The 17,195-nt window shown below is 31.9% G+C and overlaps 1 protein-coding gene across 2 annotated transcripts in view; it reads right to left on the bottom strand.

The window, feature by feature from the left end:
- The window catches only part of LOC140434840 (protein no-on-transient A-like), a 335,075-nt gene that overhangs the window by 140,548 nt on the left and 177,332 nt on the right, over positions 1–17,195 (bottom strand). Inside the window, exon 7 of one of the 2 annotated variants that reach the window (XM_072523411.1) lies at positions 6,029–6,054. The exons of the other annotated variant lie outside the window; for it this stretch is intronic. Within the exon in view, the coding sequence (XP_072379512.1) occupies positions 6,040–6,054 (15 nt within the window). The 3' untranslated portion in view covers positions 6,029–6,039. The remainder of the gene's footprint in view (positions 1–6,028; positions 6,055–17,195) is intronic. 2 annotated transcript variants of the gene reach the window in all.

A 17,195-nucleotide genomic window follows, 5' to 3' on the forward strand; every position in this document is an offset into this window, starting at 1 on the left:
CTTACCAGAAGTAGTATATTCAATGTCTTTTCCTTGGTACCGTTTCTCCACTTCTAATACGTATGTCCTGATGAAACTTTTTACCGTGTTCATCAATGACTCTTCCAAAATGTGCAGGGGAAAAATCCAAATGGTAAGGAAGAAAATGAATTTTACGAGACATGTTACATCCCATCAATGCGGATACATCTAAGCCGTGTAACAAGTCCTTTATTAACTCTCTATAGTTGCCAACCTGGTAAATTTCTAAGAAATTCTCACACACCAATTTAATGTTACTCCATGCTTTTATTCTAAATCAATGGCAAAGTTTCTTTAAAAACAGGAACTCTTTCGGGAATAACTTCCGGATCTGAGGACCTTTTCCGAATCTGAAAATATTTCCCTTGATTTTCGCCTCACTTATCTCACTCACATTTTTAGGAATTTCTTCGTAAGATATGGAAATCATTCTCCTGATTTGTCTATTGCCTTAAGAAAAAAATTTATTGGACCCAATTTTATGTGTAATGATGGTAACATTATTTTGGAAGAAACAGTAAACGGTGGACTTCACACTTTTTTACACGATTTCACACTCCAGGCTCTAGTGTTGTTATTAGATTTTAATGATTTTCACAAGATTTTATTAGTTTCATAGGTTTCTTCCACTTATGTAGAATTTATACCTATATCAATAGATCACCCAGAGGGTATTAGAACTTAGGCTTGTAGAAGTAAGGCTTTTAAACTCCGTTTCAATAAATCTATGAATAAACGCCATTCCTGAGACATATATGGTCTCTTTCTAGTTAGTCCACTAACATCGTTGCAATATACCATATCCCTATTTAAACAAACTAATCTGAGTACATACTTCTTTAATTATTCAAAAGTTCAAAAAGAGTTTCCAAAAGTCACTATTCAATTTATTTTTAAATTAATAAATTATCTCACACCGTAACATCACTGTAACTGCGCTATTGACAACTCCATCGATCGTATATCCTGGAGTCATCCTTCTGAAGGTCGTGGCATATTATCGTGCACGTTCCGTTGCCAGCACATAGCGTTTAGTTTCCGAAAAATATAATTTAAATGGTTTTAAATATGAACAACGCACACTGTCCAGAACATAGCGTTTCAGACACTTAACGTTTCCATTCAGTATATTTGAAAACAATATTTTACTGATTCCGACGGCTACGCAACGAGTCGTAACCGGTTGGTAAGGATAATGTGAATTAGATGTCCGTCGTTTTCCTCCAGTTGTTTATTCAGGTATTTGTTTGATTTTGATACAGAGTATTTAAAAAAATAATTTTCGAGGCTATTTTGTCATTTATGCATGTGTTTTTATTGCTTTGTGACATTTAATCACGGAAGTGATAAACAATTAGGACTTTTGTACGGAAGTGATACCTCTTCTTTTTAAAAATACTTTTTGGTTTGATATGTATGGCTTCGTTAAATGTAGTATTTTGTTTTTTAACTGAAGGTGAAATTAAATTTAAAACATATTTAAACTGAATCCTATTCATTCTAAAATAATTGTTAAACCTATTAATTATTATTAAATTCCTAATTGTTTATCACTTCCGTGATTAAATGTCACAAAGCAATAAAAACACATGCATAAATGACAAAATAGCCTCGAAAATTATTTTTTTATATACTTTGTATCAAAATCAAACTAAGACCTAAATAAACAAAAAGCGGAAAACGACGGACATCTAATTAACATTATCCTTACAAACCGGTTACGACTCGTTACGTAGCCGTCGGCATTAGTAAAATATTGTTTTCGAATATACTGAACGGAAACGTTAAGTGTCTGAAACGCTACGTTCCGGACAGTGTGCGTTGTTCATATTTAAAACCATTTAAATTATATTTTTCGGAAACGCTATGTGCTGGAAACGCAACGTGCACGATAATATACCAAGACCTTGAGAATTGTTACACGTACCACGCGCCGGAGGTAAGCTATTTTGTTACAATAGTATATTCGTCTGCTAAAGAATCATTAGGTATTCAACCACATTATTAAGAATAGCCACGGGAGCCTTCCCGGCCAGCCCAACAGAAAACTGGACTGGTGACTGAAAACTGGAGAGCCATCTCTTAAATATACAAGAATATATTTAACTCTCACATATAAACTCGCCGCTCATTTCAATTCGAACAATCCAACTCGAAATAACATATTCACTGATCGCTTTAAAAACTTACATACTGAGAGTAGGAACGTGAAAGCATTAAGATCTAAATCATTTTTTAAAGTGAAGGTCGAAAATTTGTGGTAAAACCAGTGGGACGTTTCAAAATCGAAACTCGAAGTGACTCGTAATAAGTAAATCCGTGGAAATATCAAATGAACAACAGGTCCCATCAAGTTGTTACTCAACTTCGTCTAGTACATATTCGACTTATCCACGGACATATAATTGATAGCACTACCTTTATATGAAGAATGTAATGTTACACTCGAAGAATCCTTCCAGTATATCCAAAATACTAGTAAAAAAGACGAAATAACGTCGTCGGAACCACAAGTGAAATGTTAGGAGAAAATTTTAAATTCAACATTTGGTAACATTTCTCAAATTATATATTAAACAAAAATTAATAGTTATATATGTAAATGATATCATTTCTATATATTCATGTACCTAATAACCTTAGCGCTTGAGCAACTATGTAAAATAAAAAGAAAACATTGTAGCAGTACTAGTAGATACCTACACCGAAGAAACCGTGTTTGGCACACCTACGAGTATCGTTACATTGGTTAACTCATACAGTCCAGTCTTCAGAGATTTGGTCTCTAAAAATCATTGATCAAACACGCTGAGTTTTTCAGAGAATGTGAATTTTGGGACATCAAAAAATGCAATTTAGTACTTTTTGTGTAGAATAAACCGTTATCTCAGAAACAACGCTTGAAGCAACCGGCAATTCTAAATATCAGTTACGCGCGCGAAATCAATTTTTTAAATAAAATTTGTATTAACTCGATGGTAAAAATTCGATATCTTTTAATCAGAGCTGAGTTTAAACTTTAACATTACAAATGATCTCACGCCACGGGAAATGCTTCCACGAAGACGGCATTAGGTAAAATTTGTAACTGAAGTATTTGTAGTTTTGAACACGTACTTGAGCAACCAAAAAGAAAGAGTTTTTGTGGATTCAGCATTTTTAGGCATATTTCAAATACCTCCTACTTTTTGCTAAAACACAAAATCGAAATTTTATGATTTTATGTAATACATACGTTAAACGTTAAACTATGCTCTAACAATGAAAATTTTACAGCGACCAATCGTTGGGGGTAATAAATTTTATTGGTCTCATGAGAATCCTAAAAAATGGCCAAAATTGCCAACGTTTATCTATTAAGAGCTTGATAAAAACTGACTTCATTTGCGGCAAAATGCAAAAATTGCGTACAAAAGCTGCACTCTTTCGCTTCTTCTTTAAAACGGGTTTTGATTTTTGTCGATAGGACACTCTGGTCAGAATATATCGAATTTTTACCGTCGATTTTATTTAAAAAAAATTGATTTTACATGCGCCAAATTGAACTGACAGTTAAAATCGCCGTTCGTTTCAAGCGTTATTTCGGAGAAGGTTCATTCTACAGAAAAAGTGCTTATAAATAATTTTTTGCATCTTCATTGGGATCCCAAAATTAAAATAACTCAATAAAATTAAGCTTGTTGGTATGATTTTTAGAGGCTCAGTGGCATTTTCGTCTCTGACGATTGGAGTAATAGGTAACATAAAATATTTTATTTCATACTGCATATTGCACCAATTCATACCGAAATGATTTTACTGCGTATACAAAAACATCAACTTTACTCTCATAGACAATTCCATCTCTATTTTTCATACTAGAATTGTTCCAAATTAAATTTTAAAATGTGCAATTCCGAAATGTTTGAACAAATAATGATGAAATCAATTGAAGCAACGGCTCAGTTAATTCCAACCACATCGTCAACAAGATACAAATAATATACAATGTACGAATTTAGTTTTTATTGTTATTACATATAAATATCTAAAACATTACACTTTTTTTAACATTTTATTTGACATTGAACAAATAAAACGATTTCGGTAAATGACAGAATTCAAAAGCAGTGGTAGACTCTAGTAAGGGTATTAAAGTGAAGGAAATGTAATATATTAATAATATAGGATTTATGCCGATACACCGATATTGGCTTGTTCTAAAAATCAAAGTCAAATATGATTAGGTAGATAAGTAGGTAGGTAAATAAGTTTCGCAGTCAATATTCCAACCACATACACACCGGTATTGGCAGATAACATCGACGACTTTCAATGATCTTCTAAAATCTTTCAATGATCTTCTAAAATGATCTAATTCTCTCAAACGAATCTTTGGGTTTGAAAATTAATAATAATAAGACAAAAATCATGTTTGTGGGTAAAAACATGATTTACTCAAATTTAAAAATATGTACAGCTGAAGAAGAAGTCAAACAAAGCAGACAGTTTAAATACTAATCTTGTCTACTAAACGCTAGTTGAGACCGTGAGACTAAAACAAAAAGCAAAATAAATTATTTCGTAAAATATTGTAGGCTTTTAGCCAATATGCCTTTGTCAAAGCACAGCATATACGTTAAAGTCCAGATTCATTAACAAACTTTTTGAACTGTAGTGCTTGCGCCAAATGCTTATAATAACTGTGAAACAGAAATACTGTGTCAGAAATGAGAGAGTATTATTTAGAGTTTGCCTAAAAGATAAAGAACTTTTTAAATATACAAAAATTAAGTAAGGCCGCATACTAAGGGCACATATTACGAGGAGAACGATACACTTTTCAGTAACTAATACCAGAAGTAAGTAAATAGGGTAACAGATACCTAAGACGTAGAAGAAAATATGGTTGAAGAGACCTAGAACGTAAAAAGATATTATTTCTGCGTAATATTAAATGCCGCTAAAAATAAAAGAAACATGTTACTTGATAATGAGGACCAGAAGCCTACACAGAAATTAACGACATCTTGGAAAGACAAAAAATAAGAAACGTTTGTTTCCTCCAATACCGAATGAAAATAGGATCTGCCATTTTATATCTGGTGACTATCGTCATAGAGGAAATAATAAAAAATGTACTTAAAATAAAAAGATATATAATTTAAGAACATGAAATCAACATTTACTGCTATACAGGAGATGCAGTAAATATAGACGCAGAGCACATCATGAGAGATGAAAAATACGAACTATTAAGGAATATAATCCAGGACAAAATCAAAGGCAGAAGAAGCGTAGAAAGACGTAAAATCTCGTGGCTACGCAATCTCCGTGGTTTAAATGCAGTTCAATCGAACTATCTAGGCGCGTAACCAACAAAATTATAATTGCTAGAATGATTTCCAATCTCCGATAAGAGCGGAACTTGAAGAAGAAGGTGATGCAGTGCCAATAACCGATATCAAAAAAGCTCTGCAATTACTTTTACACTAATTTAACGGAACTGCAAAGTATTTCAGCCTGATGATATCCGCCTATAAAACAAAAATAAATGTATGATAAGAAGTTGTCAAATGTAAGCAACCTTGCACTGTGCATGAAGAATTAATATCTTCAAAGCTAAATCATAAAACAAATATGTAAGGAAGAAGACATTATTAATTAGGTATTAAAAAAATCAGTGGGATGAACATTACCAACTTGGAAGAAGATGGACTGATGATGGTGATGATCATTTAAAATAAATCACCAGTAGGACATCGGAGCATTGACTGTCCTTTAAATAAGTCAAGCGATGACTTAAGCTAGTGGGAGGCAGGCAAGTGAATATAAAGCTTACTTATTTTTTGGAAATTAATTACACTTTAAGTTTAAAATACGATTATTCTGATGTTCCAATTTTTACTCCAGGAATATTCACACACGTGTTTTAAACGGAAATTATGGTTAATTCATAATGAAAATAGTAAATATTATTCGAAATAAATCAGAACAAAATTTAAAAATAAATAAAGATACTACTTACCTAAACTCAATTTACCCAAAAGAAACCTAAAAAAATATATGTTTTAATGGAAAACAGAATGATGAGTATTTCTTAAACAACAATACTAAAAGTGATTAGTTTATTTCATGCTATTTGTATTAACTTAACCAGTTTCGGGTTTCTACCCAAGGAGCTCAGTTTTTCATATATTTTCTTCCTTTTGATTCTATTACGCCTGCTTTTTTACGTTTATTTTTATTAAAATTTATGAACAATACATGAAGGATTATCTTATGCTCTGGTGGTCTGGATTTCTTTTAGTGTAAAAATCTGTTATCTCTAAAATTATCTCTAAAACTGGTTTAATATTCGCCAAGCTTATCTTTCACAAACTTGTTTAGTCTTTTTCTTCGCACTCTCGACAGTTAAAAGTAATTTTATACAAAAATAAAACAGAAACAAGTTACATTCTCAACGAGATTCTATGCAGCTCAAATTGATGTGAAATTCATCTCCTTAACCACTCGGACACGACATCTTCACCTAAGTTGGTTTATGCGCACCCAACTATAATGGTTGACTAATACCATGGATTTTTTTTAGTCTTTCCATTATATACCCCATATATACACACATGTCCAAAAGTTTGGAATACGTACAAATAATATATCTATGCCTATGGGGGTTTTAAAACTGTTGTTGATATTCATTCTAGAGGGTTTTTAAATGAAAATGATAAAAAATATCAATCGTTTTTGTATGATTTTGGTCACATTCAACTGATTAGCCTATTTACACATTATTTCAGTCTTCGTTTAAATTTGAATTGAGCCGTTTAAAAATGCCTAAAAACATGATATCTCATTTTGACAGATCCAGAGTAATTGCTTTGTTACAACAGGACTTTAGTCAAATTTATATCGTAAATATTGCTGATGTTACTCAGAGTGCTGTATCGAAAATTAAAAAAAAATTCCAAGATACAAATAAAGTCAAGGATCGTCTCAGAAGGGGTAGAAATCGATGTACAACAGCAGCACAAGACCGGCAAATAACATTTATAGCTCGTACAAATCGTCTGGAATCTACAAAGTGGTATATCCAAAAAAATTTCTAGGCTTCAAGGACTGAATATTTCACGGCAAACAATAACACGCAGACTATATGCGGTAAATTTGTATCGTAGAAGACCGCTACGTGTTCCTAAACTAACCTACCAACACAAAATAGTAAGGTTGCAATGGGCTAGAGAAATAACGCATCATGATCCTAACTTTAATAACGTAATGTTCTCTGATGAGTCAAAAATTGACATGGTATCTGATTCGCGAAGAACACTAGTTTGGAGGGCCCCAGGACGACAAGCCCCACTAGAAACAGCTAAACCGCGTGTCCCATTTGAAGGTGGCAGTATTATGGTTAGGGTGGTATTATGAGTGGTACACGGACGTCACTGCTGGTTCTGGAGAGAAGAGTCACTGGTGCTGTATACATCAAAAAAGTTTTAAATCCTGTCGTACGTCTATTCCGAGGGGCAGTAGGTGATGAATTTGTGTTTATGCATGACAACGCACCTCCTCATCGAACATCAGCAGTACAAAATTTTCTTGAAGAAGAAGAAATATTACAGTGGCCCTCGAATTCCCCCGACATGAACATTATTGAACATGCTTGGGTCATTCTCAAAACACGCATCAAGAAGCGAAACAATCCCCCTATTACACTTTCAGAACTTAAAGATGCTGCTCGTGAAGAATTGGAGAGAATTCAGCAAGCCCAGCTCGACCAGTTAATCGGCAGCATGCCAAATCGCCTACAGGCTTGCATACAGGCCAATGGAGGAAATACTTATTATTAGTTTTATTAAAAATTATTTTTTTCTATACTAATTTATTTTTAAATGTAAGTTGTACATTGTAAGTTTTTCAGTCCAAGAAAATAAATATTTTTTTCGCATATCGTTTATCTGGTTTTGAGATTTATTTAGTATTGTTGATAATTGAAACAAAATGATGTTTAACTGTTCAGAAGATTTTATATATAAAAATCAATAAAAAGATGAAATATTCCAATATTCCAAACTTTTGGACATATGTGTATAATGCTGGATCCTAATCCATCGTCTATTATGTATCTGATTAATATTTTTAATACTTTTGTTTACTTTTTTAATCCAAGTAGAAATACTTATTATAATTTTAGATTTTTGTTGCAAATATTTTACATAATTATTAATAAATTAGTTTTAATTTGTAATATTTCGAAATTCATAAAAAACATCCTATTGCTTTATCGGATATTGAGCATATCCAGTTCATGTTCTAATATATGCTCGCCAATATTAATTTTTTAATTTTAAAATCGTTCTCCTATATAAAATATGAAAAAATTCTCACAAATAAATTTGTTAACTCACACCTCACAACTAGTCTAACAACATTAAATAATTTACCTTTAGAACAGCCAAAAGAAATGAACTTCCTAGGTCTAACTTTTGAGAGAACTTCAAATTAGAATTCGCACATATATAAACTACAGCTTTACTGCCAAAAGAGATTAAACTCAAAACATTATCCAAGAAAATTTAGGGTGCTGATCATAAAATATTAATTAGGCTTTACAAATCGCTCATTAGAACTAAAATCGATTATGGTTATATATGTTACGATGCTGCATGTAAAACCACTTAAAAAAACTAAACAGTATTCAATCTACAGCTTTGAGATTAGCACTGGGAGCTTTACCCTCCCTTACATATAAGACGACAGCAACTATCCTTGAACTATATTGCAAAGATATCATCCCAGAAACACCATCCTGTATTCGTCCACATCTGCAACGCTAGTCTTCTTCCTAACAATAAGACTAAAACTCTACACCCCTCATAGAAAGAATAAAACTCACGATTTACGATAGGAATCAACTAAATGTATCACTAAATATAAAAGCAAACTATCTCCCATGGACAAGTCACCCATTAACTATTGACTTAACACTTACAAAGTATCCGAAATCAACTGCAAATTTCACAATAATTAAATATCTATTCATGGAAATTCTAAACCACTATCCTAATTATTTGCAAATTTTTACAGATGCCTCTAAAACTCCCAATGGTCACGCTGCTGCTTACTACTGTAAAATAAATTCTTATAGCATATCGACACCAACAAACTGCAGTATACTAACAGGCGAGGCTACATCTATTTTGGAAGCCCTAATCTTTTTCGAAAAGAGTAAAACGATGAAGTGCATTATCGTAACAGACGTTACATTAAATGCATAAAAACGAACTAGAAACATTGCGATCAATAAGAAAAGAAACGGCTTTTATTTGGGTACCTTCACATGCAGGTATTTACAGAAATGAAAAAGCAGATCAACTGGCAAACAAAAGTCGAATGAGCTCAAACCTTGAATTACCTATCGCAAAATTGAAAACATATCCGTACACCGATCTAAAGAACATGGTTAAAATCCACTGCACTAATACATGGCAAAATCATTGGGAAACATTGGGTACAACATTAAATGTAATTTGCCCAAAAATAAATGCTGTCCTGGAGACTCCTTCAAACAGTCTAACCGTCTAAGAATTGGGCATACTGCCTTAACATACAAATACTTATCTATCATACCACTACCTGTCTGCTCCAGCTGTTCTAACCCACTGACCGTCAAACATATTCTGCTTGATTGTCCTCAATTCATGGAAAAAAAAAGAAGATCCCACGGATTCACAGATGATGATCTGAAAACAGTTCTTACCAAAAAATTTCAACAGTGTTAAGCTATTTAAAAGATATCAAGTTATTCAATTGTATTTAATGTAATATTTCTTGTATTTGCTATATCCACTAATAACCCTGCGCGGTAGATGGGGTTTTATGTTTAAATAAAAAAATTGGTAACTTTTTGTGATTGTCTAATTCATATTTATAAATTTCGTTGTGGAAGTTAATCCAAGTTTATATATCAAGATCTTCAACATATTCTAAACAATTGGACCGAATTTTAAAAAGAATACAGAAAAGTATGGGGAATTAAAAATACTTTTATTTCCTGATTGTCAGGCCACTCCGTTTTCTCCTTTCAAGTGCTTTATATGGTTTTCTGTTTTAAAGATTACTGCAACAGTGTACTGTGATGAGATAATACTGACGAGCTGTTTTGCCAATAAATGTTTTTATTCACAAGCCAAATTAAATACACGTTTTCCCTTGAAAAAGAACTTTAAATAAAAAATGCTATATCAAAATATACTGAGAGAAAGCCTTGACTTCATGGAAAAGAAAATGTGAAGGCATGGGAGTACCGGTACGGAACGAATACCTAATTACGTTAAGCTTTGCAGACGATCAAGTAGTTATTGCACAAGACCAAGACGACCTTAACTACATGATGAAGAAACTACAAAAAGAATATACCAAGGCTGGCCTAGATATTAACCTGGCGAAAACAGTTAATTAGTATTTAAATGGGAATAAGCCACAATTAAAGGTTAAAATACGTTTATTGACGTTTCAATTTCCACTTCGGAAATCGTTCTCAAAATACAAACTAATGTTTATTTATATATATATATATATATATATATATATATATATATATATATATATATATATATATATATATATATATATATATATATATTATTATATGTCGTACTTACGACATTCAAAAAGTATAAATTAAAAATTGTGCCAGCTAACAGCTAACAAGGAAAATGTGTAATATTTCTACATGACACAATAATGTCCACAAACTATTTTATCTTTACGTTTAATCGATTATGGATTGTGCTGGGTAACTAAAGTATCACTTGTGTCCCCGAGCGAGGTCCTGAAACATAAATAAAGGACCAACGTGTGCACATGAAGAAAATAGGTAAACGAAGTGAAGCGTCAAAACACCTTTTCCCGCATCATATAAAATTTGTGCCGGGGCTGGAAAATTGCATTTGCCTATATAGAGTTTCCCGTCCTTTTGCGAAATAACGTTAAAACGTTGAGGTTGGCTGTGTTGCTTCAGCGATAAGGAGTACTTGATTATACTTAAGTGTTTATGAAATTATGGTTTGCTCTCTTTCGTTGTTTTTCTGTGGAAACCGGTGTATGAAAATTCTGTGATTAAAGTTATTACTTTGAACAAGATTTCTTGAACATTTTAACTCGTAATACTAGACAAATCATGAATTACATTCCGCTTGCTATACCTACAGGGTAGAAAATACTAAATATAAAACCAAAAAATGTAAAAAAAATCGATTATTATATTTTAGTTGTACAAACCGAAATTTATATTAGTTAAACTTTTTCGCCTAATACATAAATTTTATACTCTTGTTGACTTCATAATGGGAACCATTTCAATATTACTCAGATATCATTTATTATACATAAATATAAAAGTGGTGAGCGGTAATGGCATAGTAATACTGGTTGCATAGTTATTAGAAATAAAGTTACAAATATTCTGAAGTATTATTGAAATTTTTAAATACAATTTAAACTTTAAATTGTATTTTGAAATTGTATCTGATAGATAATAACGTGTCTACCACTACCGAGACCGCCAAATCAAAATCAACCAAGTAAAAATTATTCTTTAATGTGCTTAAAAATTTAAGAGCTAGAAAAAGGAAAACATAACAGCAATTAAAAATACAGAAGATATTGATATTGAAGATATTAAATCAGAAGGACAAAACATGGCATAAAGCGAAATAAATGGCGAAAACAAGAAGGGCTGGAATTTTTTTAAAAATAGTACATAGAAATAATGTATATAAAATTTAAGGTTTTTTGAGCAAACCATTTACATTACAAATGATTTACATTATAAATGTGGTGGCCCAGACCATTTTTCCGTCGGTAAATAGATAAACGTTATATACTAATGAGGTGGTTAAGGTTCAAAATGGCAGTGAATTACATGTCTACGGTCCAAAGTTATTATGCCGCGAAAATTACGATGATTGGTCTTTCGCAGTGCAAAATTATTTGTTCTAGAAGATTTGTCTACGTGTTTAGATGGAACTGAAACCGAAGTAGACAAACAAGAAAAGGCTAAAGCTAAGTTAGTTAGTTAATAAGGTTTGAAGTGATTCATTTTGATTTAAAAGATGAATATGAGGCAAAAGAAACTCTAGACTCAGTGGGGGAACAAAACAAAGATAATGTTGAAACTGAGACTTAAGATAATGGTAATATTTTTAGTGACGAAGAATCTAGCTACTACGAAGAAGATAACTTAAGTGATAAAGACTTTGAAATATCCAATCTACCTAAAACATTAACAAGAAGTACACAGAAAGACAGAACCATTAAGAAAAAGAAAAAACTTAAGTGCATATGTAACATACATGTGTGCGGAGACAAGTGAAATAGATGATGTTCCGTTAACAGTCTTGGAGGCATTACATCGCCCGGATGGAGCAAAGTGGAGAGAAGCCATGATGAATGAAATCCAATCTTTCCGCGACAACAATGCATGGAATGTTGTACATGTGCCAGAAAATGGTAGTGTAATTGATACTAAGTGTTTGTTTTAAGTTAAAGTGTAATAGCGAAAATAAAGTTACATACCGTGCAAAGCTAGTGGATAGGGGTTCTATAGTTTATTTTTATGAACGAGAGAGTAATTAGCATAATTTTAACTGGTAGCTCCGACCACTCCATGGGCGTGCTCAATATTAATTGAAAAATTACTTTGAATAATTGTAAAAAATAAATGAATTATTTCAGTGTTATAAAGTGTTATGTGTATGTAAACAAAAGTGACGTTGCGGGCTTACCAGGTTTCGGAATCTTCGAAAACTTGAGCAAATTTCCATTGTATTGGAAAGTATCGAAGACGTAGTATGCTGTTGTATATTATTGTTAATAGCACCACTTTTCTCGGTAGCTTCTGAAGTAATTCCCCTGTTATCAAATCATAGCCAGGAGCTTTCTTAGGATTAAGCATTTTTATTTGTTGTCGAACCTCTGTTGGAGTAAATGTTGTCAGAGGAAGAGATAGTTGGCATGGAGTTTCGAGGTACATTCTTATATCATCATCTTCATCTTTATTAGTATCTGGTGCTGCAAATACTGTTGTTTTTTCTCCGTTTGTGCGGACCCAGGTCATACTTGTTTTTCTTAAAGGTGAATTTGTTATTGTCGGTCGTTTGAACCTCTTTTATCACACACTATATTAGAACTGACTGGCCTACATTAAAAAGGGTTTTAAAAAATTCACATTTTTTTTAATTTTTAAAAATTACAAAAGAGAAAAAGAATTTTTAAAACCGTCTAAGGTATGTTAAATAGATGAATAAAAATATTAATATAAAACTTACAGCTACTTGTTACAAATCCAAATCAGATTCAGAAGATGAACTTTCAGAACCAAGATTTATAATAACTGGCTCGATCATTTTATCAGTAATATTGTCCAGCTTCCACATTTTTTCCTCTTCTTTAATAGTGTGATTTACTGCCTTTTCCCAGTTTTCAGGTTTTACATTATTTACGGCCTCAAAAAACAACTGTTTAACATAATGAATTTTAAAAGTGGTATTTTTTCTTGAAACTTTACTCTTTATCTGTGCCCATACCAGTTCAATCGGGTTTAATTCACAATGATATGGTGGGGATCTAAGTACTGTCATTCCACGATTTTTGGCAATTTCATCAATTTCGTATTTTTTAAATTTTTCTTTATGAAGGGCACACAACGAATAAAGTTCCTTTCTTATAGATCCGGGATGGTACGTAATATTTTTTGAACTCAGCCAATTCTGCAAGTCTTTTTTAACCACTTGGTTGTGGGCAGTCCTTCTATAAGTCTGGAGTGATAACTTGCATTATCCATTACTATTGCACAGTTCTTAGGAAGAAGATCTATCATTTGTTCGAACCATTCTTGAAAGACATCAGCGTTCATGTCTTCATGGTAGTCACCGGTACGAGTTGATTCAAAAGTTAATAAACCACCTTCAACAAAACCGTCTGAACTGCCAATGTGTACTATTATCAGCCTGCGTCCCTTTCCTGATGGTGGGTTTAAACCAGTAGATAAGTTATTTACAAAAGCGCGCCTTTGACTTGTAACAGTTTCATCCTGCCAAAATTTATTTGGTGTATGACCCTCGTTGATCCATGTTTCATCAAGATAAAATATTTTTCTTTTTTGGTTTCTCATTTCCTTTATGGTTCTTAGAAAATGTCTTCTCCATATGACAATATCGCTTCTTTCTAATAAAATAGACTTTCTGGGATTCTTTTTCCAGCGGAAGCCTATTTCTTTTAAAAGTTTCCATAAAGTACTTCGACTCATTTCTGGGTAATCCTTATCATCTCGAACTGAGACAAGAACTTTATCCAATGTTGGAAATTCTTGTCTAAAGAAGAATTCATGCACTTTCCGTCGAAGTCCTTCTTTAAAATGATATTCTATTTAAAATTTTGGTTTCCCTGGAGCATTACGTGGCATTTGAAAACTACCACATTTCTCTTCTTTAATAACTCTGTAAATCGTAGATTTCCCAACACCAAGTGTACTGCTAACTAACTCAACGGTCTCATCAACACTTTCACATAAACGTTTGTCTGTAAATGATTTAAAACAATTAAATATTAATGTTTTTTCATTAACTGTTAGAGGACCAATTTTTCGGCGTTTACACGGCACTTCCAAATTTTCCATAACACTAGTATACACAATAAACTGCACCTTGCAACTGAAGTACCTACTTTTAGTGAACTGTTAAGAATTTTGAATACGCCACTTGGACCTTCCTATATACAAAATGGAAAAACCCACTATCACATTTTCTGTGGAATAAGTTTAGAAGGTAATTATCTAGTCAATTACTGTCGTAGATTCCTGGAATTAAAGAATTAAATGTTTGATTGTTGAAACCCTTACTTCGTGGAATGCACTCATTTCAGATAAAATAAAACGTTTTATTTTATCTAAAGAATTAAACTTTATTTTGCAAATAGGCAAAGAATTAAACTTTATTTTGCAAATAGATAAAATAAAACGTTTTATTTTATTTAAAGAATTAAACTTTATTTTGCAAATAGGTAGGTACTTATTAAACTTTTATTGGTTATATATAACCAATAAAATAAACATCTTACATTTCTTGCAAATTCATTAGTACCTGTTAACCTCCATCACTCCGACACTGGCAAACTTATTTAGGGATTAGTAACCCTCACAACTATTGTATTCTATTCTGCTCCAACCTTTATACCTGGTGGTCATACTCAATTTAAAATTGTTTTTCTATATACTTCTGTAAACTTGTTGACAAATATCTGTTTTTCATTGAGTCACCCGTATCAACAGTTTCGGGATTTGCATACATAATTTATTGTTTTATTACTCTCTCATACATAAAAATACACATAATTAAAGAGAATATACACACTATACAGAAAGTTTTGCGCCAGTAATAAGACATTCTTCTTTAAGGTTGGTTTTTTCACTTTCTATAAAATTAGGTTTGGATATTACTCATTTAAAAGTTAAAACAGCATTTCTAAAGGGTCGTTTGAAAAAGAAGATATACATGCAATCACGAAAGGGTTTTGATTATCAGGTAACAAATGTTTAAAATTAAAGGCCCTTCTAGGGCCTGTAATTATGAAGTAAATAATGTGTTGGAAAATATTAATTATAAAAAATCAAAACATGACCTTTGTATCTATATAAAAAGAGAAAATAATAAAATTACGGTCATAGCGGTATATGTGAATAATTTTTTGTGTTTTCAAATGATGAATGTGAAACAAGTAGACTAAACAATGAGCTGAAAAGTAAATTTGTTATCAAAGATTTGGGTAGAATTAAAAAATGTTTAGGTATGCAAATAGACTTTGATCTAAATAGAGGTTATATTGCTTTGAATCAGAAAAACTATAATACTCAGTTGGTAAAGAGATTTAACATGAATGATGCCAAATGGGTTAAATCTCCAATTTAACCAAAGTTATCTTTAACAATGGATGATAGTAACAATAAAATTGTATTAGAGATAAATTCCCTTATTAGCAGCTAATTCGCAGTTTGATGTATTTATCTATTTTAATCAGACCAGATGTATCATTTACAGTCAGTTTCTTGAGCCAATTTAACAATGTATTTAATGAGTCTCATTTGAAATGTGCAAAAAGAGTATTGAGGTATTTAAAAAACACTATTAATTATTTTCTGATTTACTCAAAAGATGATTCAGAATTGCAAGGTTTTGTAGATGCCGATTGGCCAAGCAATACATTAGATCGTAGATCATTTACTGGATACGTATTTAACCTTTGTGGCTCTGCAATATCTTAGCCAAGTGCAAAACAAAGAACAGTAGCTTTATCTATCTGCGAGGCAGAATATATCGGCTTGTCAGAGGCTGCTAAAGAGACTGTTTTTCTTAGGGGTTTGCTGATTTAATTGAAAAAACTGAATGTATTACTTTATTTAACGATAATCAAATAGCATTAAACTTATCAGCAAATCCATCCAATTTATCATAAAATAAGTAAGCATATTGATGTAAGATATCATATTTTGACGGATCCAATATCTGACACAATCAATAATGTAAAATATATACCTACTGATGTTATGCTAGCTGATGTGTTGACTAAAGGTCTACACTGTCTAAACTGTAAGGTATAGGTAACCTATAAGTTTGGTTTTATTGATAAGTGGGGGTGTCAAATTATTGATATCAACTAAACAAATTTAAATATTAGCGCCATATGTCACTTACAGGAAGTTAAGATTGGTAAAATGTAAACTGTCAATTATTCACTTTTGGAACAAAAGTCTTAACTGATTACTCAGCTGGTTCGTTTGATTTATAAGTTTTAACAATAAATATAATAATATAGAATAAGGCACTTTAAACAAGAATAAATAATTAGAAAATACGTTTTGTCATATTGTTGAAGCTAGAGCTGGCCATAACTAGTATCATCATGTAAAAGATAATAATCGGAAACGCAAAATTAAAATACTAATTACTACCACCCAATCAAATGATTTATCCAAAATAGAAAAAACTCACAATTTTAAAAAAATGTGTGCAGTCTTTGAAAACTCTTATAAGAATTTTACAAATTGGACAATTGACTCTTATTGCATGACTACTACTAACAAAGAAACAGTACCGTGTGTACAGTGAAAAATACCGCGAATTCCTAACAGACACCGCTAA

This window comes from Diabrotica undecimpunctata, chromosome 2 (assembly GCF_040954645.1).
Source record: "Diabrotica undecimpunctata isolate CICGRU chromosome 2, icDiaUnde3, whole genome shotgun sequence".
In the NCBI taxonomy this organism is placed as follows: Eukaryota; Metazoa; Arthropoda; class Insecta; order Coleoptera; family Chrysomelidae; genus Diabrotica; species Diabrotica undecimpunctata.